Here is a 23,119-nt window from a genome sequence, read left to right on the forward strand (position 1 = left end):
TGCCCTCTGCTTCCACAACTTAACACAGCTCCACCGTGCACAGATGAGTGCCCAACATACAGGCCCAGGGTTATCGACAACGGCTGCAAGGACGGGTGCTGTACGATCCAATTCGAGGTTTAAAACGGACATGACTTTCTGAAAGGGGGTGTGCGTCTCTCTTATAGGGGGCTCATATAATAGCCACGTCAAGCCACTCCACTGGCACCCCCCTTAAGAGTCTGAGTTTCATCTCTTTCAGAGGGTATCCATTGCTGTGCAATGGCACCACTGATAACATCCCTGATGCACCCACTCTCAGATGTTCGGTGCACCGACATGGTCTTATGAACCTTCTGAGACATTCTAGATTTGAAGTTTTCGTGACTGCAAGGATCCATACTCTAGGTTCTTTCTGTAAAGTCACGTAGGTAAAGAAAATAATCAATACAAATAAAATAAATTTTTCGGAGACACTTCGTCTTGTTTTTCGATGCTCATCTTTTTCCCCAATTTTTATTCCGACTGTGCGATCAGCAGTCGTGAAACTAAGAATCCATGAACAAATCTTCTGAACAATGCACCACTCCACGTTAGGGAAAGGTACGTGGATGAGGATATTGCATAACTACAGTACAGGCTGTCCCCAGTTTACGAAGGTCTGCTTTACAAGATCCTCATTTATGACGTTTATATCATGGCTGGAGCTTTTATTATTCTCAAGTGTTTGTGTATTTTTACCTATTGAACCATATTGAATATGGCTGATAAAAAGGAAACACACATCGGCTATTCTAGATTTGAAGCTTTCGTGACTGCAAGGATTCATACTTGAAATAATAATAGAAATAAAATAATAAATCACGACCGTCACAGCTAAATTTACTGTATCACTTGATGCAGCATCACTTGATGCAGTAATTTTAGCTATGACAGTCCCACCTGATGACGGAGACTTGTGCTGCCTCCGAAACGTCGTGATTTATTATTTTATTTCTATTATTATTTCCATTATTTTTATTATTTATTTTTACCTACATGACTTTACCGAAAAAACCTAAGAGTATGAATCCTTGCAGTCACGAAAGCTTCAAATCTAGAAGTATAACATTGCATCTATGGGAAAATACATACGTACGAGTGTTGATCCAAAAAGTACCGGGACGCCAGATTTGACACCAAATTACTTTTTCCTGTTCCCTACATTGAAACGCACCCTAAAAGGAAGATATTTTAAAACTTGCCAACCATCATCCAAAACGCAACTCGGGGACCTGAAAGCCATCCTGAGATAAGAGTACCAGAGATGCCTCGACAAATGGCAGGACCACTGGAATTACTGCGTTCGATCAGACTACTTTGAAGGAGATACATTAGATTAGGCATTGTCTGAATAAAATAGTAACCGGTATTTTTTTTTATCACGTACGGATTTTGAACTTCTTTCGCGCCGTACGTAACCACCTGTGCTAATCGACTGGAAAGTAGCAGTGTGTGTGTGAACCTGGGGCAGCTGCCAGCTATGGCTGCAAGTTTTGTCGTACGTGTTATGTATATCGTTTATTGTAAAACTTTGAATCACACTTCTTATGATTACTTTTGTTACATTGTTTTCATAGCTTTATTTTGGTGATTCGAAAAGATGTGGTCAATCTAAATTGTCTCATGGTTTTTGTTGTTGACTTGCACCACATTGGGACTTTTGCACACAGCGTTTTAATACGTTTTTTTTGGGAATATTTGCTGGTTTATTCCAGGATGTTTCTGTTGCGCGTCGTCGCTTTAAGATGTTGTGTTCATATTTTGTTTGTTGCGGTTTGTTGTGTATATGCCCCCCTTTTTAATATTTAAAATTAAATTTTTTTAAAGAATTATTCTGCCAACATAGATAATATCATTTTTTTTAATAGACGCGGCAACGTGGGAACGAACACGCCCCCACACTCCCACAGAGGCCCCCACACACTAACACAGATGTGCGCACACCTCATTTCAAAGGAAAGAGGGCATGAAAGAAGGGTAATCAAGATCATAAAAACTCCCCGAATTTCACACAGGAGGAACAAGGGAGGGGGGAATGGCAGGCAGAGGGTCGAAATGACACCCTCTCGTAAAAAAAACCTTGCAGGGCCGGGCACCGCGGAGGAAGAGATGGTTATGTTTTTAACAAAGAAACAGCATTGACGACAAAAAGCACACACGGGTCTTTGAACCATGTTAGATGCACAAGTAAACTTAGCCATGAAGATTAAGCAAACAGTATCCATCCTCACTCCAATTGGAAAGCAGACTACAGTCTGCACCAAAATCGCGACTCATCATTGTTAATTAAATACTGACATTATTTACCTTCAAAGAATTTCTACACGGCCGGGCCGAAGCATCGAAGAACAATTATGGCATCTATTTCGCTCCAAAACAAAATTCCTAGCCGGGATAGCAGATTAAATAATCACAAGAAGTCAAATAATAAGTACGGAATTAAAGTGAATATCCTAGGAGCTAACGGCGAATAAGGCTCTCAAAATTAACCAAACACAACGACCCAGGGGAAGCAGCAACACGACCGTCTTTGTCTTTCCGAGAGGATCTCCACACGCAGGCACAAAAGCAAGGAAATGAGACCAATAAAACTCCCGGGCAATGGCTCAAAGGAAATTAACACGCTCTGGGAAATAAATAAATAAGCGCATGCGCCGGGTGCTTCCACCGTGGAAACAACCGTCTTTGTCTTCCCACAACACGGACAGCAAAAATTGCACACGCAAGGAATAACATCTCCATGAGAGATCGGGTCACGATGAAACATCGGGAACACGGTTTCGGCATAACTGGGGCATAATGGAATAAGTCGCATTTCAACTTCCAAACCAAAACAACTTAAGCTGTGTGAGACAAAAGATATGATCCCCGAGCGAGGGCGGAAATAATTAAGCTCGCTTAACGCGTAGGTTGTCGCGACAAATATTATTCAGTAACAAAAACATGGATTCGAATATCTCTTTTATATATATAGAACTCGACGCGAATCATCGGTCTGGCTAATGGATATCTTCGTTGGCGCCGTCACGAGCCCCCCCCCCTTCCAGAACGACACACAGCTGTGTCTTCAAAGCTAATAAACACACGGACAAACACGCACGCGAAACACACGGACGGACACACACACACACGGATGCAGATGGCCCCACCCACAAGAAGGTTTTATGACAGACTTTGAACAACTCGGGAAACTGAGTGGATATTCTCGATATAAGCCAAAAAAAAATCCATTCAACACAGATCGTCAGGGCCTCTGGCCCCATCACAGATCGTCAGGGCCTCTGGCCCCATCACAGATCGTCAGGGCCTCTGGCCCCATCACACATCGTCAGGGCTTCTGGCCCCATCACACTTCGTCCGGGCCACGGGCCCCACCAAACAGATCCTCACCGGGGCTCCGGCCTCCATCTCTCTCACCGGGGCTCAGGCCCCCCATCTCATCTCGTCGCCAACAACGAAGGAGCTCTCCCGTCATCCAGAATGACGATGTTCGCGGGGTAGCGACGTGCAGTGACAAGCTGAGGTCTGCACCACCTAAGAAGAATTACTACACTGAGCCGCCGAGCTGTGAGTGAAACGGACGGAGATTCCAGCTATCACTCTCGAGCCAACAACTTCAACCCAACGTCAATACCAGCAACGAACGAAAGCATCGTTCATCGCCAGAGCGACAACCAACGAGAACCGACTCGTCATCCAGCAGTGGAGAGAAAGAGCGAGCCACCGCGCCGTCAGCTACAAGAGCGCGCCACCGCGCCGTCAGCTACCGAGATCGCGCCACCGCGCCGTCAGCTACAAGAGCGTGCCACCGCGCCGTCAGCTACCGATAGCGCGCCACCGCGCCGTCAGCTACGAGAGCGCGCCACCGCGCCGTCAGCTACCGAGAGCGCGCCACCGCGCCGTCAGCTACAAGAGCGCGCCACCGCGCCGTCAGCTACCGAGAGCGCGACACCGCGCCGTCAGCTACAAAGAACGCGCCACCGCGCCGTCAGCTACCGAGGGCCGCCAAGCGCCGCCAAGCGCCGCCGCTCACCTCCCTGCGGAGAAAGTCGCGGCTGCAACCCGCACGGGCGAGAGGAATCTGCGAACCAGGGTCGTATCACCTCCCCCACTCACAACCTCCAGGAAGCACATACACACACACGCACACACCTACTTCCCGCGGGGCATGCAAGAATTTATCCAAGAAACAATCCACCTCTCTCACAATGGGACCAACCCTAGACAATCATCAGAAGACTAATTATAAAGTTTGAACACCAGCTGGCCGTAAGGAATCGTGGCCCTCTGAGTAATTAAGAATCCGTCGGTTATAAGAGGGTGAAGTTTTTTTTCTTGCCTTTTTTTTGTTTCTCTTATCACATAAACGACCAATAGATTCGTCGATGCAAACTAAAACCCTCGAAATCCTCATTGCGAATCGACCGTGCACAAAGAGAGAAAATCTTGTCAAACCAGTTTTCTTTGTCTTAAGAGTCTCGCGGAAGAATTAATTAAAACCGAGCCGAATTCGCTCTCCCGCAACACGCCTCACCCACCATTGACTCCAACCTTCCGTTAAAAGGATTTCACACTTGCCGATGAATCTATTGACATATACTTTCGCCTCTTGGGTATAATAAGTGATTTTTATTACCGCAAAATGAAGAGTGTCATGCTTGGTTTCAAACTCGGCCAGTCGCCGATTGTGATCGATACCAAAACGAACTAATGAGATGCCTGGTTGTTAGGAGGGTTTTTAGTCATTCAGTTCGTTAAATGCATAAGAGTTTTGAGTTGTTCTCGCAAATGCATAAGTGTTTATTCATTCATTTTAGTCAATGCTTAATCTCGTAATTGCATAAGAATTTTAGTTGTCCATATTAGTCGAATGCACAATATCGAAAATGCATAAGAGTTTTGAGTTATTCAATTTAGTAAATGCATAAGTGTTTATTCATTCATTTTAGTCAATGCTTAATCTCGTAATTGCATAAGAATGTTAGTTATTCATATTAATCGAACGCATGATATCGCAAATGCATAAGAGTTTGGTTATTCATGAATTATTGACGCATGTTCGACCTGCATGATAGAATGTCACATGCTTGTTAGAATAAAATTGCTTAACACCAACTGTTCGAGTGCTTCTTTCCAAGTCCATGCAAAACCATCTTATTCTTGATAACTGTATCCTGTGATGAGATATGAAAATGGAGACCTAAATATCATAACACACACTAGGATAATCGGTAAACGTTTAATCATTGATCATCGTGTTATCCTGATTGACATAACTCTGAATAAACGAAGCTGAGCCTAATTACCACAACTGCTCACATTAACATCATCGCAAGCATCCGCATAAATTGCTACGATTATCTCCGCGATTATCATAATTTATGCATACAATTACTCACACCATCATAATTTATGCATATCATTACATGCATTATCATAATTTATGCATGTTAATACACACATTAACATAATGCGATTTGCGCATTTTTCGGAAAATGATTAATTTTCATTATTTTCATCAAATTTCATAACTCCAAGACATACAACAGGTTGCACCCGACTTAAGAGCCGCATGGCTCACAGGGCTATACCAAATAAATGAAACTTGAAACAGTTGAAAGCGGACTTCAGTTAAACCATAGTATGCATACTGCTGGCTTTACAATTGTGCAGAGCTAAGGTGTCCCATTGTTTAACTACCGTACAGTAAAACCTTGGATTGCGAGCATAATTCGTTCCGGAAACGTGTTTGTAATCCAAAGCACTCGTATATCAAAGCACTCGTACATCAGTTGTGATCACGTGACGCTCGGCAGACAAAGCGTATGCACGTACTACTCGTATTGCAAGACCTCGCTCGTTTATCAAATTTATATTTATTTAACATTTTGCTCGTCTTGCAAAACACTCGCAGACCAAGTTACCCGCAATCCAAGATTTTACTGTACTTTGTGCTAAACACGAAAAGCAAAGAAATTAGTTTTCAAAATAGCATCCGATTTACAACGGGTTTCCAGGAATGCATTGTCGTAAAAGCGGGAACGGCCTGTATTTACTCCAAAAATCTCTTCAAGTGACCTCTCATCCACATCAGGGGGCAGCACTTTCCCATCGGCTTCATGTACAGAGAAAAATATTCACCACGTGACAGTCAATATTTTTATTTCTCGAAGCCAGAAAATTGGCAAAAGAAGTGATGAAGCAAAATTATCATAATGGCTTTTTTATGCAAGTCACAGGAAGCTCAGGTGTGAGAACACCCAGGGTCCATGTGGTGTCCTCAATACCCTTGCCCTCCATTTAATTATCAAATTGTCAACCAGGATGTCTTCAGGTATATACTGCATTGATTCTTAAACTTCTCTAACTTAAAAAAAAAACAAAGAAAGGTTTGGTCAGGAACATATCTTTCATTGCATTTTTATTTCAGTCTAAGTTTCAGACTTGGTGAATTGTATTCTTCATCAAATTATATTCGAACAAAAAAGTGTTGCTGGCTGGATGCACGGCTGCCTGGCTGGATTCCTGGCGCATGGGCAAATGCTCGTGCGTGGGCGATGACGTCACCCACATCCCCACAGCGTTGAGCCAGGTTGTGCCAAGTTCTTGCGTGCTGACCTCACGCCCCCCCCCACCCTACAGGATATCATCACTGGGCACGTTAGGCGTTCATTTCCACACAGGTGCCTGTGACCAAATACTTTGTAGTGAGCGACTTCCGAGCACTGATGTTGGCCGTCAGTGGGAATCGAACTCGGGTCGTCGCTCTCTACATAAGCACACACACAAAGGCGTACACACATGCACAGCTCCCTCCCATCTCACACCATAGCCCCCGGTCCTCTCTACAAAACTCCATCCCCTCTCCCCACATCTTTCCTCCTCCCTCCCCCTATCCAGATGTAGAGATGTAAATAGAGTCTCTATGGCGTGTACGCCATCTAGGTTCACGAGCAGGTAACTGCATCTGTCTCGTACCTCTCTCTGGCACCGGCGGAGGTGTGGCAGGGAAGCGGGCCCTCGAGGGCATGGTCCCGTTGAAGGGAGAGAGAGAGGGCACGTGAACGGCACGGGGTAGCAAGGGGGCCTGAAAAGGGGGCTTTAGGGACACGTGACGCTGGCTCCGGTTCCTTCGGGAGAGATCGATAAGAGGGATGGGGCAAAGCGATTGTGGCTGTCTCTAGGAGTTGATGTCTCTTCGCTCTTAAATTGTACTTTCAGGCTCTGTGGGTCAGGAAGAAGTTGCCATCCTGACCCGGTTATGTAGTGACCCGGTTAGGGTCGAGTTAACCCGTTGTAACGTGAGAGTAGTAGCCCTGTTGGGGCCGTATAACAAACGTGGTGCCTTTCAGAATAAAGTGTGTGTCTCCGTGGAACCCACTACACAGAAAACCCTCCTCTCCTCTCCCACAAATCTCTGCTCTGCCTTTCCTCTCTTCCCTCCAACATTCCTCTCTCGTCGACCCATCCCCATCTACCCCAGCACCCACTTCCCCAGCCAATACGTCAGTCATGTTTTCGCCACCCCAGGGCAGCGCCCGCTGTGGTAGCGCAGCCCTGCCATCTGCCGATAGCCACGCCCGCAAGCGCAGCAGCGGAAAAGCTTCTCGCCGCACTGGTGCCTCATCATGTGCTGCGTGGCTACCAACAGCGACTGGAATGTGCGTCCGCACACCGTGCAGTGGTGCCGCTGAAGCCCCTGCCGCTTTTGCCGCTGCTGCTTTTGCCGCTGCCAATGGTGCTGCGACAGCAGGTGCCCCATTAGCAAGTGGACCGATGTGAAGTGCCTCAGGCACAGCGGGCACTTGTGAGGAGGGGCTTTCGCACAGGGTCGGGCAGTAGTGACACCACCAGTGCCACTGCCTTGCGTGTCGCTGACTGTTGCCTCGCCAATAAGGTCATTGGCGCTACCCACCACCATCTTCGTTTTCCGCTTCCTGAGACTGCTGTGGTCGGAGGAGGCGGTGGCAGTGATGGTGAAGAAATCGGGGTAGTCCACGGCCTCCAGGGAGCTAAGTTGCGCTAGGCCGCCACGCCCCCTCAACCGGGAGATGGGCAAACAGTTGGAGGGACCTGTGGAGAAAAATGGGGGGGAATAAGAAAGGGGATGGGTAGTGGTGCGTCGGCATGCTGAATTTCATTTACTCGTCGATTCTTGTTCAAGATACATGCACCAAAATGTAACGTGAGAATCAATGAATTATGATTCTCAATCAAATATTTACGATTATTGAATATTTGTGTGATAGACGAGGGTGAAGAACACATTTCTTGCAGAGGGCCGAATAGGACTTTCAGATATGTAATGGTTGGCCACACATTAACAAATGTGTTACCGTTCAATTACAAGACGAGAAAACACATTCCTATGGAGGGAGCTGGTAGAAAAGTTGGGTTGCTCGGTCAATGGCCAGGGTCAACGGCGGCGTGGTGTATTCCGCAAATATGCCCGACTGTGAGGGCGGGCACAAGCTGGCGTGAGTAGGTTAAACGTTGAGTTTTATAAGGGCACCACGGGGTGACCAGCCCCTCCCCAACCAGCCCCACCCCCCACCCAGCCCCACCCCCCACCCAGCCCCACCCTCCCCCTCCCCACCCAGCCCCTCCCCACCCTCCCCACCCAGCCCTTCCCCACCCTCCCCACCCAACCCCTCCCCACCCAACCCCTCCCCACCCTCCCATCCCCACCCAGCACTTCCCTCCCCACCCAGCTCCTCCCTGCACGATGGACACAATAATCCCCTGTGGGCTGGTGTAACCAGGAGGTTCCTACCAGTATAACAGAGTATGAAGAGACCCTTGCAGTGACAGATGTGAGCGAGTGTGCTAAAATAAAATAAGTGTTGCTGTTGCCAGCTCAAAAATATTCCCCTCTAGTACCTGATTAGTGCAGCCAAGATCTTTGCAATGATGGGTAAATATCATATTCTTATTGTTCGGTTCTTTCGGTAAAGTCACGTAGGTAGAAAAATAGTAATAAAGTGAAATTAAAAAACCACGACGTTTCGACCGCAACACAAGCGGTCGTCATCAGGAAAAGGGGGTTAGCCTCTAAAGGCAAACTGTTTATAAAGGTTTAAAATGGCCGTAGTCCAAGTGTCAGCAGCATGGGCGGGGCAGCTAATGTTAATGTGAGTGATGGGCAACGGCGGCATTGGTGGTGGGTTTCCACCAATTAAAGGGCTGCCAGGTAAAGGTTTAACATTGGCGTAGCTCAGGTGTGGCAGCATCGGCGGGGCAGATAATGCTAATGTAAGTGATGGTAGTAGTGACTTTAAGAACCAAAGACTATGAATTCCTGCAGTCACTAAAGTTTTAAGGGTGAATATCATTTGGAGGCCATGTCAAAGTGGTAGGCCTCGTGTGATCGTGGTGAAATGAAGTAGACTACGACTTTAGCCCGAAACAATGCCACTGCATGGACTCAAGTGTTAGCTGCAGTTATCTTACCTTGTTGGACATCTACAGGTTCCAGCTCAATTGGGTGTTCATCTCCTATTGGAATGAGTGTATCTGCAGTAGACACAAACACACACATAAATAGAAGGTTTACCTCTTCAGCCTTATAAATTGTAGGAGTAAGTGCTATTAGCAAGCTCCTATTAAGGTCATTAAAGAGCATAATCGAATAGTGTGGTTAACACTATTCCAGGCCACCTTTACCTCCCCAGTAGAGATGGGCAAACACTGCACCAGGTACTCGTATAAGTTTGAAATGACCAAGGAAGGCCCAGAAAACATTTAAATACCACACACTACTGATGCACATTGTTGGGAATTGAACCCAGGCCACCGGCATTGTAGTGGTGTGTGTGGAAACCGCTGTATCACGACTCCACACACAAGCAGACGCACAGAGACCCCTCAAATTACATCAACTTTTGGGCAAGTAGGAACAGCACTCGAGAAGATGGCGTGGCCACTATCACCACCACCACCACCAAATCCAGACAAGTCCATCACCAGGGCGCTTGTGCCGGGCTATGTGCACTTTAAGGCCACGTGAAGTGTCGAAGGTTTGCTGGCAGGTCACAGGACAGATCCAGGTGTCATGGGTTGACTGACTGAGATGACTGGCAGATGCATCACCTGTGCTCCCCACTGTGCCAACTTGCTCCATTTGAGCTGCCCGGCGCTCCGCTCATTGTTATAAGCGTCACTCCTGTGCCCTCCAGAGGCCGATCTTGACACCGCTGGTACCAGACATCAGCAAGGCCACTCAGCTCCATATCCTCTTAACACTAATTAGTCCATCTCTTTTCTAGCCCGTGCCGCGCCCATTTAGCCCACTTTATCCGGCCAAAAAAAAAAGTTGTTTGGGCATGCGGTGGCTGGGAAAGCGGGCTACATGATGCAGCCAATGGAGCCTTCCCTGCTGGAGTAGCTCTTCGATGGGACTGTGTGCAGATCTTCTCAATGATGGATGAATATCATTTTGTAGGCCATGTAAAAGTGGTAGGCCTCATGCGATCGTGGTGAAATAAAGTAGGAGGTCAGAATGTTCAGATGGGCCATTGGTTCTCCACTCCCATCGTAGATAATACGAGATTGAATTTGGGAGGCAAAAACGATTGGGGTGATATTATCTCATATGCACCAACTGTCATCATGGTCCAGTAACATCGGCCCGATTACAAAAAATCTCTTCACGCTCAAACAGTGAAGCGCATCTCTTCGCAGCATCCATTTTATAGACCCCACAGGCACGATTAATATCAGGATGAATTGGCCACAACGAGGATATGAACTCGCAAACTCCTGGCAGCAAGTCAAATGCTCTGGCCACAGCAATGCTGGAAGACTACGACTGTAGCCCAAAACAATGCCATCGCATGGACTTGTATTAGCTGCAGTTAACTTACCTTGTCTAGCTGCAGTTATCTTACCTTGTCGTACATCTACATGTTCCAGCTTGATTGAGTGTTCACCTTGCATTATAATGGGTCTATCTGTCGTGACACAAACACACACATAAATACAGAAGACATAATTTTACGTAAAGTTAAAATGTGGGAATTTACATTTAATTTGGCTAACTTCCAGCTCTGAAAAATCGTGCGATGAACATTCTCTCTCTTGCAGGGTGTGGTGGGAAAGTGCCCTACCATAGTGTCAAATAAATGGTCACTTCAAGGGATCTCAGCAGTGCTAAGTTATTAAAAATGTGCCAAACAGACTGAAGCACGGTCCAAAGATATATCCCAATGGATTCGATCATCTCACACCATTACCCAGATAGTGCAACTGGAATAATATTGAAACAAAAAAGAAACACACATCTCACCATTGGAACCTCATTTGCCAGTAACAAAATATGATAATTGGTTTTTTTACCCTTTAATCTGGCAAAAAAACTGGCACCTTTTTTACAAGGAGTCATGTTTGCATTGACCACAATACCTGCGGTCGGAATGCAAAAAAAAAACACAACTCTGATAATGTATGCACTGTCCTTGAAATTGATTGGTCCACACCCGAGACAGCTTTCTTTAGAGGCTAGTCTCACATGGTGTTGGACCAGATGACGCCAAAAGGCGCACAACTCAAAGACAATGCACCATCAGAGTATGAGAGCACGGGGTAAGCATTTACATCATTGGAACCTTATTTGCCAGTAACAACATATGATAATTTGTTTTTTACCCTTTTATCTAGACTAGGCTCTAAAGAAAGCTGTCTCGGGTGTGGACCAATCAATTTAAAGGACAGTGCATACATTATCAGAGTTATGTTTTTGTTTACATTCCGACTGCAGGTATTGTGGTCAATACAAACATGACTCCTTGTAAAAAAAGGTGTCAGTTTTGTTGCTAGATAAAAGGGTAAAAAAAACAATTATCAAACACACATCTACCAGTGCAGCAGCAGCCTATCATTAGCCAACCACAAACACAAAGGAGACATCACAGTAATACATTCTGCTACTCCTGGCGCAGTTATCTGACTTGACCACCTGAATGTGAAATTATAGTTGTTGCTCTGCATCTACATCAGCCATACGAAAGAAAATTGGCCAACCTTAACTCTACCTTGCAAAGGAAAGTGGACCAACGAACTTAACTCACCGTGGAACGAGACCGTCAACAAGTTCTCGCCAGGCATGTCACTCACGGCCGTGCGGTTCGCGTGCTTGCTGTCCCGAGTTGGCGAACTCTGTGAAGACCCAGCCTCCCCCAATAATCCACTTGAACGTCCACCATCTCCACCACGTCCAACACCACCACCGACATCGCCTCCTGCCTCGGCACCAGCATCACCAGCATCATCACCAGCATCATCACGAGCGGCGCCTACATCCACCTGGTGCAGCCTCTGCATCGTGAGCGACAGTTCGCGACTCAACCCGTTGACCATCTTTGCGAATATGTCCTTCAGTTCATCGTTAAAACCACGACGACTACAAAGGCCACCACCAGCCTCGGCCTGCAGCAGCCGCGTTGGTGCCCCCGACGCGTCCAGGCAGTCCAGCTCCACCACGAACCGCCGCAGCATGGCGTAGAAGCCGAAGGGCAGGCGGTCGCGCGCCGCGGCCAGCAGCTCGTCACGCACGAGGCCGTCCCTGACGCAGGCGCGCAGGACCTCGTAGTCCCGGATGCCCAGCTCCGTGTCCATGGCCCGGGCCACCTCCTCGTTCACGCCCTGCGCCTCCAGCCACGCCGGGAAGTCCCCAGTGGGGTCCAGGGTGATGGAGGTAATGGCTGGGGTTGGGCCGGTTGCCACCGCGCACGCCATTGCCTTTTCACGGTTCCTACGGGAAACTGAACGGCAACATTTTCAAAAAATTTTTAAGAGCTTTTTACGTGATGAGGGTGGTAGTCATTTTCGGAACTTTTACTGGTAGGAACCTCCTGGTTACACCAGCCCACAGGGGATTATTGTGTCCGTCGTGCAGGGAGGGGCTGGGTGAGGAGGGGAGGGAGGGGCTGGGTGGGGAGGGTAGGGCTGGGTGGGGAGGGTGGGGAGGGGCTGGGTGGGGAGGGTGGGAAGGGGCTGGTCACCCCGTGGTGCCCTTATAAAACTCAACGTTTAACCTACTCACGCCGGCTTGTGCCCGCTCTCACAGTCGGGCATATTTGCGGAATACACCACGCAGCCGTTGACCCTGGCCATTGACCGAGCAACCCAACGTTCCTACCAGCTCCCTCCGCGGGAATGTGTTTCAAAAGTGACCTGGCCACCAATGATAGCCCAGCACAGCGGCTTATCGTGTGGGATATTTATAGCATCCGTGGATATTCATTGCGAGTCAAATAATACTCTTAAAACGCGTGACGTTGATTCTAAACCGGAGGACCAGGAGCAAAATCCACGCGACCACGGGGGGGGGGGGGGGGAGACACCGCAGACTCCAATTATACAGCAGCAGGCATCGTATAGGTGTAATGTTGAACTTCTTTCGCACTTTAACACGTAGGCTTTCGCGACCAATATTATTCATAACAAAGGTTTTTGGGTGAGATCGCGTTATTTATAAATGTGTCGTAACCCTCCACCACCCGACACGGCCAAACAGTAAAAAAATGTGTCACGTTTTCAAAGGACAAAATAATTCACTTCTTTAGCCCACCGGTGTGTTGAAGAGAGCATCAACAGCATTTTAAAATAAAATTTTAAAATAAATTTTAAATAAATTTTAAAATAAAATGTTAAAATACATTTTTACATAATTTTTTTAAATACATTTAAAATACAATTTTAAAATACAATCTAAAAATAAATTTAAAAATAAATTTAAAATAAAAATTTTAAATACAATTTTAAAATAAAATTTTCAAATAAAAATTTTAAATACAATTTTAAAATAAGATTTTCAAATAAAAATTTAAAATGCTGTTGATTCTCTCTTCAACACACTGGTGGACTAAAGTAGTGAACTATTTTGTCAACGCAACACTTTTTAAATCCTTTATATTAAGTTCACTTGCTTGCTTGCGCGCTTACGACCGTGCAAATCTTTCGGTCGTTTTTTAACCCACTTCCCGTGATCCAATCGAGCTGACATTTGCACACAGACTCGTTGTGCGTGACAATTTATTTTCGTGAAAAATGTTTTCCAAAATTTTCCACTTTTTGGAAAAAAAACAATTTCATATTTTATTTAAAATACCAATGTGATAAAAATGAAACTCTTACTCAAGAAAAACAGAAATGAAAAATAAAATAAAACCGATGCCACGCATATAAAGGATTTATAGTGAAAAACTTTGTTTTTACGGGTTAATTTTTTACTGTTTGGCCATGTCGGGTGGTGGAGGGTTACGACACATTTATACTGGTAGGAACGAAGTGGACCAGACCACCAATAGATTATATCGTCCGTCCGTCCGTCCGTGTATCAACATCGCCCCCTACTGCAAACACTGTGGCGGGGAGGGGTGGAGGAGGAATTGATGATAAAAACAAACTTGCACCATCGTTACAGCTGCCGCGACGAGAGATGTGGGAGGAGAAGCGGCGACCGCTGCCTTGCAGGTGAGAGGTGCGTGTGTGTGTGCGCGTGTGTGCGCGTGCGTGCGTGTGTGTGTGCATGTGTATGCGCGTGTGTGTGCGTGTCTGTGTGTGCGTGTGTGCGTGCGTGTGTGTATATGTGTGACTGTGTGCGTGTGTGTGCGTGCGTGTGTGCGTGTCCGGCCCACTCGAGCGGCGTGATGAATGGGCGCTATTGGGCTTCGGATCGTTATTCACGGCGAACTGGAAGCGTAGCAACACAACTTCATTACGTGTGCGTGTGTGTGCGTGTGTACGTGTATTTTCACCCTCGGGGCTCCTCCAGAAACAACGAAAAACCATTGCGGATGGCCACGGGGAATGTTCGAACGCTCACTGCGGAGGAGAGGCTGCCACTCCTCTGTCGGGAGCTGGACCGGTACCGCCTGGATCTTTGTGGCATTCAGGAGGTCCGGTGGACCGGTTCTGGATCCTGCCACCATGAGGGGTGGACAGTCCTCTACTCGGGGCAGGAGACTGCCAAACAACAGGGTGTGGCTCTTCTTCTGAACAAAAGAATGAAGGGGGCGTGGGAGCGTGGCGGTGAGGTGTGGGAAGCTGTAAGCCCCAGGATACTTTGGGCTCGCCTTCCCATCAACCAGAGGCGAGGAGTGGTGGTCGTGGTTACTTATGCCCCCACCGAAGACGAACATCCGTGGAGGGATGCAGGCAAAGCCGATGAGTCGGACGCTTTCTATGACCTCCTGTCACAGGTGCTGGCTAAAGTGGCCACTCGGGACAGAGTCATCTTGTTGGGTGACTTCAATGCCCGAGTTGGTCATGATGCTGGCACCTGGTCTGGAGTGATTGGAAGGCATGGGCCAGATCAGCTCAATAATAACGGTAGGAGGCTGCTAGATTTTTGTGCAGCCCATGGGCTTGTAATTACCAACACGCTCTTCCGGCATCGGCGCATCCACACAACATCATGGATACATGCCGGGTCCAAGCAAGAACATCTGCTGGACTACATAGTGACGGACCAGCGGATGCGAGCCCATGTCCTTGACACCAGGACCTACCGTGGAGCTGATCTGACCTCTGACCATCGACTAGTCATCTGTAAGATGCGCCTGCCATTCTTCCACTCCGGTGGTGGGTGTACACCCAGGACCCCATTCCAACCAAAAGTGGCCTGGTCTCAGCTAGCTGATGAAAGTTGCAAGCGAGAATTTCATCATTGCTTGCAGCTGGGGTTGGCATCGTCCCCCACTTCACCTGATGTCGAGGGTAAATGGGCGAGGTTTAAGACTGTGACTCATGCAGCTGCAATGGCTGCTTTGGGTACGCGGTCCAGACCTCCCCAGAAACCCTGGCTGACGGAGGAGGTGTTCAGGTTAATTGAGAAAAAGCGACAGGCCCACTCTCATCGCCTACAGCATCCCACGTCAGAGAATGAGGAGGTTTACCGCAGCCTTCGCTCGGAGGTTCGGAGAGCCGTAAGGCGCTGTAAGGATGGGTGGTGGTCGCGGGTTGCTGAGGAGATGGAGTCTGCCTCAGTGGCCCGCGATTACAAATCACTATTTAACTCCATCAAAAAAGTAACCTGCAGCGCCACACCTATTACCATCATTAGAGGAAAAAACGGTGATCCAATCTCCGACCCCCAGGAACAGGTTTGCAGATTTGCTGAGCATTTCTGTGAGGTCCTGGGGGAGGGAAAATCTCTCAGCCAGGAAAACATCATGGCACAAAGTGGGGATAACCCTGCTGAGGCTGCGGTGCCTCAAATATTGGAAGAGGTCACCCCCTGTGAGTGGCTGGCTGAGGTGCCAGCTGTTGAGGAAGTACTGAGGGCGATCCGGAGTCTGAGACCAGGGAAGGCACCGGGCAGAGATGATCTCCCAAGCGAAATGTGCACAGACTGCCCTATATGACATCATAACAACAGTCTGGACCACTGGACGGGTTCCGCAGGACTGGAAGGATGCCCTGGTGGTCCCCCTCTTTAAGAAGGGGGACCGTACCGACTGTAACAACTACAGGGGCATCTCACTCCTCAGTGTGCCGGGTAAGGTCCTGGCAAGGATTATTCAACATCGCCTTGCTAGGCACGCTGAGGAGAGGCTTGCGGAGCCCCAATGCGGTTTCAGGAAAGGGCGGTCCTGCACAGATGCCATATTTTCTGTCCGTCTGCTACAGCAGAGGTGTAGGGAATTCCAAAAAGACCTACATCTCTGCTTTATTGACCTGGTCAAGGCCTATGATACCATCAGTAGGACTGGGCTCTGGGTTGTTCTTCGTGCTTTCGGAGTCCCTGACCCTCTGCTCACGATCATTAAGGACCTTCATGATGGTGAGCGGGCCCGGGTAAAACTACGTGGCCGGGAGTCTGAGCCTTTCCCTATACACCTTGGGGTGCGACAGGGATGTCCTCTGGCTCCCACATTATTTAACATCTATTTCGACTGCGTAGTTCGTGAAGCCTTCAATAGCTGTACCGGGGGAATTACCATTTGGTACAGATATAATGGGAGGCTGATCGACGCCCGGGTGCGATCAAGGGATGGCTCCCTATTGGTCAACCACGTTATGTATGCCGATGATTTGGTGATTGCTGCTCATTCAGAAGAGGAGTTGGAGACGCTGCTGCTGAGACTGGAGCGTGCCACTAAGAGGTGGGGCCTTACCATCAGCCCCACCAAAACTAAGCACCTGCCTGGGTATTTTGTACCATCGGGCACTCCACCCCCACAACTCCCAATCGGTGATGGGGCAGTTGTGGAGAGAGTGGAGAGTTTCCCATACCTGGGCAGTGTGCTTATGACCGGCTCCAGTTTATCAGCAGAGGTCTCACTCCGAATCAGTCGAGCGGCAATATCTTTTCATCGGTTGCGTAACGCTGTGTGGAAGCTACCTGGTCTGTCGCTCCGCACGAAGCTTCAGGTCTTCTCGGCCACGGTCATTCCCTCCCTTCTCTACGCTTGCGAAACGTGGACCCCCCTAGTGGAGCATCTTCGCCGGTTGGAAACATTTAGGCTGGCCTGCCTACGATCCATCCTGGGTTTAACCAGGCTGGATTGTGTGAGGAGCTCACAAGTCCTTGAAAGATCTAGGCAAAGTCCCATCAGTGAGCTCCTCCGGCAGGCAAGGCTGCGTTGGCTGGGTCATGTAGCCCGCATGCCCAGCCACCGCATGCCTAAACAGCTTTTGTTCGGCCGGATCGAGGGGGCTAAACGGGCGCGGCATGGGCTAGAAAAGAGATGGAGTGATGTGGTACAGGAGGACGTGGAGCTGAGTGGACTTGCCGATGACTGGTACCAGCGGTGTCAAGATCGGCCTCAGTGGAGGAGGCTCGTGAAGGACGCTACTGGGCAGTTGGAGGCAGTCGCCCTCCAACAACAACGGAGGGCGGAGGAGCGACGCTCACAACAACGAGCGGAGCGCCGGGTGGCTAAAGCACAGCAAGTTGGCACAGTAGGGGGCACAGGTGGTGCATCAGCCAGTCATCTCGGTCATCTCGGTCAGTCGACCCGTGGCACCTGGGTCTGCCCCGTGACCTCCTGCCAGCGGGCGTTCGACACTTCACGTGGCCTCAGGGTGCACATGGCCTGGCACAAGCGTCGTGGTGACGTCACCGCCACTTAGTGGCGAATGGCGGTTGTTGTTGTTGTTGTACGTGTATGTGCGTGTGTGCGCGTATGTGCGTGTGTGTGTGCGCGTGTGTGTGCGGTCGATATCCCTGTACCGGTATTAGTATTATTCCTACCAGCCCACCCCGCAGGGTCCTGTTACTGGTAGGAACGAAGTGGACCAGACCACCAATAGATTATATTGTCCGTCCGTCCGTGTATCAACATCGCCCCCTACTGCAAACACTTGGCATGACCCTGTCCGACAAGATGGCCGCCCGCTCCCCCTGCGATCTGTGAATTAAACAAGATGGCCGTCGCTTCCGGCGCCTCACGGCGAAACTTTTTGATCGACTGACTATGGGCGAACTCATTTATTCTGGTGGGTGAACAGTGGCGGGGAGGGGTGGAGGAGGAATTGATGATAAAAACAAACTTGCACCATCGTTACAGCTGCCGCGACGAAAGATGTGGGAGGAGAAGCGGCGACCGCTGCCTTGCAGGTGAGAGGTGCGTGTGTGCGCGTGTGTGCGCGTGCGTGTGCGTATGTGTGTGCGTGTGTATGCGCGTGTGTGTGTGTGTGCGTGTGTTTGCGTGCGTGTGTGTGCGTGTGTATGCGCGTGTGTGCGTGCGTGTATATGTGTGACTGTGTGCGTGTGTGTGCGTGCGTGTGTGCGTGTCCGGCCCACTCGAGCGGCGTGATGAATGGGCGCTATTGGGCTTCGGATCGTTATTCACGGCGAACTGGAAGCGTAGCAACACAACTTCATTACGTGTGCGTGCGTGCATGTGTGTACGTGTGTGTGTGTGTGTGCGTGCGGTGTGTGTGCGTGTGTGCGTGTGTACGTGTATGTGCGTGTGTGCGCGTATGTGCGTGTGTGTATGCGCGTGTGTGTGCGGTCGATATCCCTGTACCGGTATTAGTATTATTCCTACCAGCCCACCCCGCAGGGTCCTGTTACTGGTCGGAACGAAGTGGACCAGACCACCAATAGATTAATGTGTCCGTCCGTCCGTCCGTCCGCGTCCGTCCGCGTTTGTCCGTCCGTCCGTCCGCGTTTGTCCGTCCGTCCGTGTATCAACATCGCCCCCTACTGCAAACACTTGGCATGACCCTGTCCGACAAGATGGCCGCCCGCTCCCCCTGCGATCTGTGAATTAAACAAGATGGCCGTCGCTTCCGGCGCATAACGGCAAAACTTTAAACTTCGCTTCAAAATTACTTTACTGAAACGCAGCACGTTTATTTAAAAAATTACTTTACTGAAACGCAGCACGTTTTTTTAACACAGAGACAAGAAACATTTATTAACAGAGACGAGATACATTTAATCGCCTTATATGTGCACGAAAAGCACGGCGCGAGGCCGAGTGCAGCAGGCTTCGCGAGGCCTAGTGCGGCAGGCTTATTAACACAGAGATGAAACGCAGCACGTTTATTGTTGTTTCGATTTAAAGCTTTCGTGACTGCAGGGATTCATCTTCTTGGTTCTTTCGGTAAAGTCACGTAGAAGGGAATTAATAAAATAATAAATATGCTAAATTCCTCTTGATATGCACATTCTTTTGTTAAGGCTCTCTTCTTCTTCCACCTCCAACTCAGCTTATATATAAGCTCCTAGCTTGGCAGCGTCTCATTCTTCACCTGAAGACGGCTGCTTGCGTTGTAGCCGAAACGTCGTGAGAATTGTTTTATTATGTTTTATTTTTATTATTTTATTACTTCCCTTCTACGTGACTTTACCGAAAGAACCAAGAAGATTTATTGTTGTTGTTGTGCATATTGGCAGTGGTGCCTGACTCGGCTGAATCTGCAGCCCGGCAGCGGCGAGAGGCCTCGTCGCTGCTGCTATTCACTCGCTTATAGTTCTACCGTGTTCACTACATCTCTGTCGTGTTCACTACATCTGCTGTGTTCACTACATCTCTGCCGTGTTCACTATCATCTCTACATCTCTGTCGTGTTCACTATCATCTCTACATCTCTGTCGTGTTCACTACATCTCTGTCGTGTTCACTATCATCTCTACATCTCTGTCGTGTTCACTATATCTCTGTCGTGTTCACTATCATCTCTACATCTCTGTCGTGTTCACTACATCTCTGCCGTGTTCACCACATCTCTGCCGTGTTCACCACATCTCTGCCGTGTTCACCACATCTCTGCCGTGTTCACCACATCTCTGCCGTGTCCACTACATCTCTGCCGTGTTCACTACATCTGCTGTGTTCACTACATCTCTGCCGTGTTCACAATCATCTCTACATCTCTGTCGTGTTCACTATATCTCTGTCGTGTTCACTATCATCTCTACATCTGTCGTGTTCACTACATCTCTGTCGTGTTCACTATCATCTCTACATCTCTGTCGTGTTCACTATATCTCTGTCGTGTTCACTATCACCTCTACATCTCTGTGGTGTTCACTACATCTGCTGTGTTCACATCTCTACCGTGTTCACTATCATCTCTACATCTCTGTCGTGTTCACTATATCTCTGTCGTGTTCACTATCATCTCTACATCTCTGTCGTGTTCACTACATCTCTGCCGTGTTCACCACATCTCTGCCGTGTTCACCACATCTCTGCCGTGTGCTGCAATCTTTGATTATTTAGCTGCTGGCTGCATGTTTGGTGGCGATGCTACCGTTATAGCAGCACCAACTGCGGTTGGTTCTGGGTCCATGGAAACGACGCTTTTCACTGCGAGTTTGTAAAGGGTTCCAGCAGCAAATGCGGTCTCTGTTTCAGCAAGCATCTTTTCAACGTGGGCGTCCAGACAACCATTGGGGTCTTCAAAGTCGTGGTTGTTTTCGGTATCCATGTCGTGCGCGCGAATAAAAACTCGAAGTGCCAAACAAACACTGCTCAATGTAGTACTGTTATATGAATATGCCAAACGCCCGTTTATTCAACTCTATGTAGACGACATAAAATGCACCAAGGTGCCGTTTATTCCCTCTATTTTATTTCACCTTTATACTAGTAAATGCATTCGAGTTTCCCCATCTAAGGTCAATTAATCTCAGATGTGATCGTTTGGAAATGAAAGACTACGAGTCTTTAAATCTCACAGCGTTTCTTGTCAAAACAAACACTTTTAATGAACGTTACACTAGAATACAGTAATTTTTTCTTTAACTCCTCTATACCCGGTCGATATCCCTGTACCGGTACTAAGTATTATTCCTACCAGCCCACCCCGCAGGGTCCTGTTAAATAACGCGATCTGACCCAAAGAACCTATATTCTTTCGCACTGTACGTATACAAATGACAACAAAACTAATCCCAACTATACAGCAAGGCGGTCAGGGTCGTAAATCTCGGCGACTATGAACTCATTGGGCCCCATCTTCTTGGTTCTTTCGGTAAAGTCACGTAGAAGGGAAGTAATAAAATAATAAAAATAAAACATAATAAAACATTTCTCACGACGTTTCGGCTACAACGCAAGCAGCCGTCTTCAGGTGAAGAATGAGACACTGCCAAGCTAGGAGCTTACATATAAGCTGAGTTGGAGGTGGAAGAAGAAGAGAGACGTAACAAAAGAATGTGCATATCAAGAGGAATTTAGCATATTCATGGGAAATGCGTAGGAGGTGGGCGGGGGGGGTTTCAAAGTCATATTATGCCCATGCATTATGCAGGATCAGCAGCACCAAAGGGAGGGGGGGGGGTAGCATTAACAAAGGGAGGGCATGTTAATAGTATGTAGAAGCAATGAAACATGTGAATGGGAAAACGGTGGCAGGAGATCCGCAGCGGAGCAAATAATGCATTCCCTGTGGAGAACACATTGGGCCCCTTCATGCAGTCTTTAAAATGCAATAAAATACATCGCCTGAACAAGACTGTTGGAGCAAGTTCTGTTAGCGAATAGCAACATATGAAGGCCGTCACACGAAGGGGGGGGGGGGGGTGTGGGTCGCCAGCACCACACCCGGCCGCCTTTGTCTCTCTAGTTTTTATTTTTTTACACATCGCACCAGCTAATCGTTTGAGGCCGAGTCAACCTGGGGGAGACCGGTTCGAATCATCACTGTGCGTTGGCCGTGAGCGGGAATCTCAACCTCGTGTAGGCGGGGTTCGTGGCTGAGGGTTATCACACACGCACCTTGATTTGGCGTTCGTTCGACAACCGCTGCCTCGTTTGGGATGTCGGAGTCGATTGTCGGAGAGTAGTAAGGGAAGAATGGAGGGGGAGGGAGCGAGAGAGAGAGAGAGAGCGGGCGGCAAAAGGAAGAGCAGAGCGAGAAAGGGAACAAAAAAAACCAGTGTGGAGTAAGAGGAAGAGGTTGAAGGGGGAGCAAGCGGCAGGTCTCGCGCGAGCCGATTCGGAGTCGGGCGGCTTGCCGAAGTTGGCGGCCGTTTCGCCGCGGTCGAGATTCGCGTCGTCGGCTGCAGTTCGCTGCTCGGGTCCGCCACAGCCGTCTTTGTTCCCTGGGTCGTCCCGTAAATGACGTCACGCGATTCTAAAGTATTTTTGAACCCCCCCCCCCCGTCGTCATCGTTACACGGCGTCACAAAAAAGTCAGACCCCTCCCCCCCCCCCTTCAAAGATGACGTCACAAAGCTCTGCAACCCCCCAAATAAAACATGCTTCAAATCGCTTTAAACTATTGTCATTGTAGTGCGTATTTAATGTGGCGCTGCATTCTGATGTCGGAGAAAACATTTATTAAAAAGTCAATTTAATTAAGTAGAACGTGCTGTCTATATTTACACGCTAACATCTCCAAGGCCCCGTGATGATGATGATGAGAGAGAGACACGCAAACTCCAAATATACAAAAGGCATTGTCAGGGTCGGGATCGAACCCAAGACGTCCTGTATACCAGGCGAAGTAGTTAACATCTCCTGGCCACCGTGATGATGAGAAAGAGAGAGACACGCAAACTCCAAATATACAGCAGGCATCGTCAGGGTCGGGATAGATTTCACACCCTCCTGTCTACCAGGCGAGGTAGTTAACATCTTCTAGCCCACGTGATGATGATGAGAGAGACACGCAAACTCCAAATATACAGCAGGCA

General features: G+C 48.4%; 1 protein-coding gene across 2 annotated transcripts in view; it reads right to left on the reverse strand.

Moving 5' to 3' along the window:
• The window catches only part of LOC144952122 (uncharacterized), a 60,134-nt gene extending 37,618 nt beyond the window's left edge, over positions 1–22,516 (reverse strand). Inside the window, exons 1-5 of one of the 2 annotated variants that reach the window (XM_078882536.1) lie at positions 22,200–22,516; positions 12,087–12,779; positions 10,908–10,970; positions 9,472–9,534; positions 7,933–8,094 (exon numbers count right to left, since the gene is read on the reverse strand). In XM_078882536.1, coding sequence (XP_078738662.1) covers positions 7,933–8,094; positions 9,472–9,534; positions 10,908–10,970; positions 12,087–12,753 — 955 coding nt within the window. In that variant the 5' untranslated portion in view covers positions 12,754–12,779; positions 22,200–22,516. Of the gene's footprint in view, positions 1–5,495; positions 8,095–9,471; positions 9,535–10,907; positions 10,971–12,086; positions 12,780–22,199 lie in introns of those variants that run through there. The other variant, XM_078882529.1, reaches the window with a different exon arrangement.
• Between the last annotated feature and the right edge of the window lie 603 nt (positions 22,517–23,119).

The sequence above is a fragment of the Lampetra fluviatilis genome, chromosome 3 (genome assembly GCF_964198595.1).
Source record: "Lampetra fluviatilis chromosome 3, kcLamFluv1.1, whole genome shotgun sequence".
NCBI classification, from domain to species: Eukaryota; Metazoa; Chordata; class Hyperoartia; order Petromyzontiformes; family Petromyzontidae; genus Lampetra; species Lampetra fluviatilis.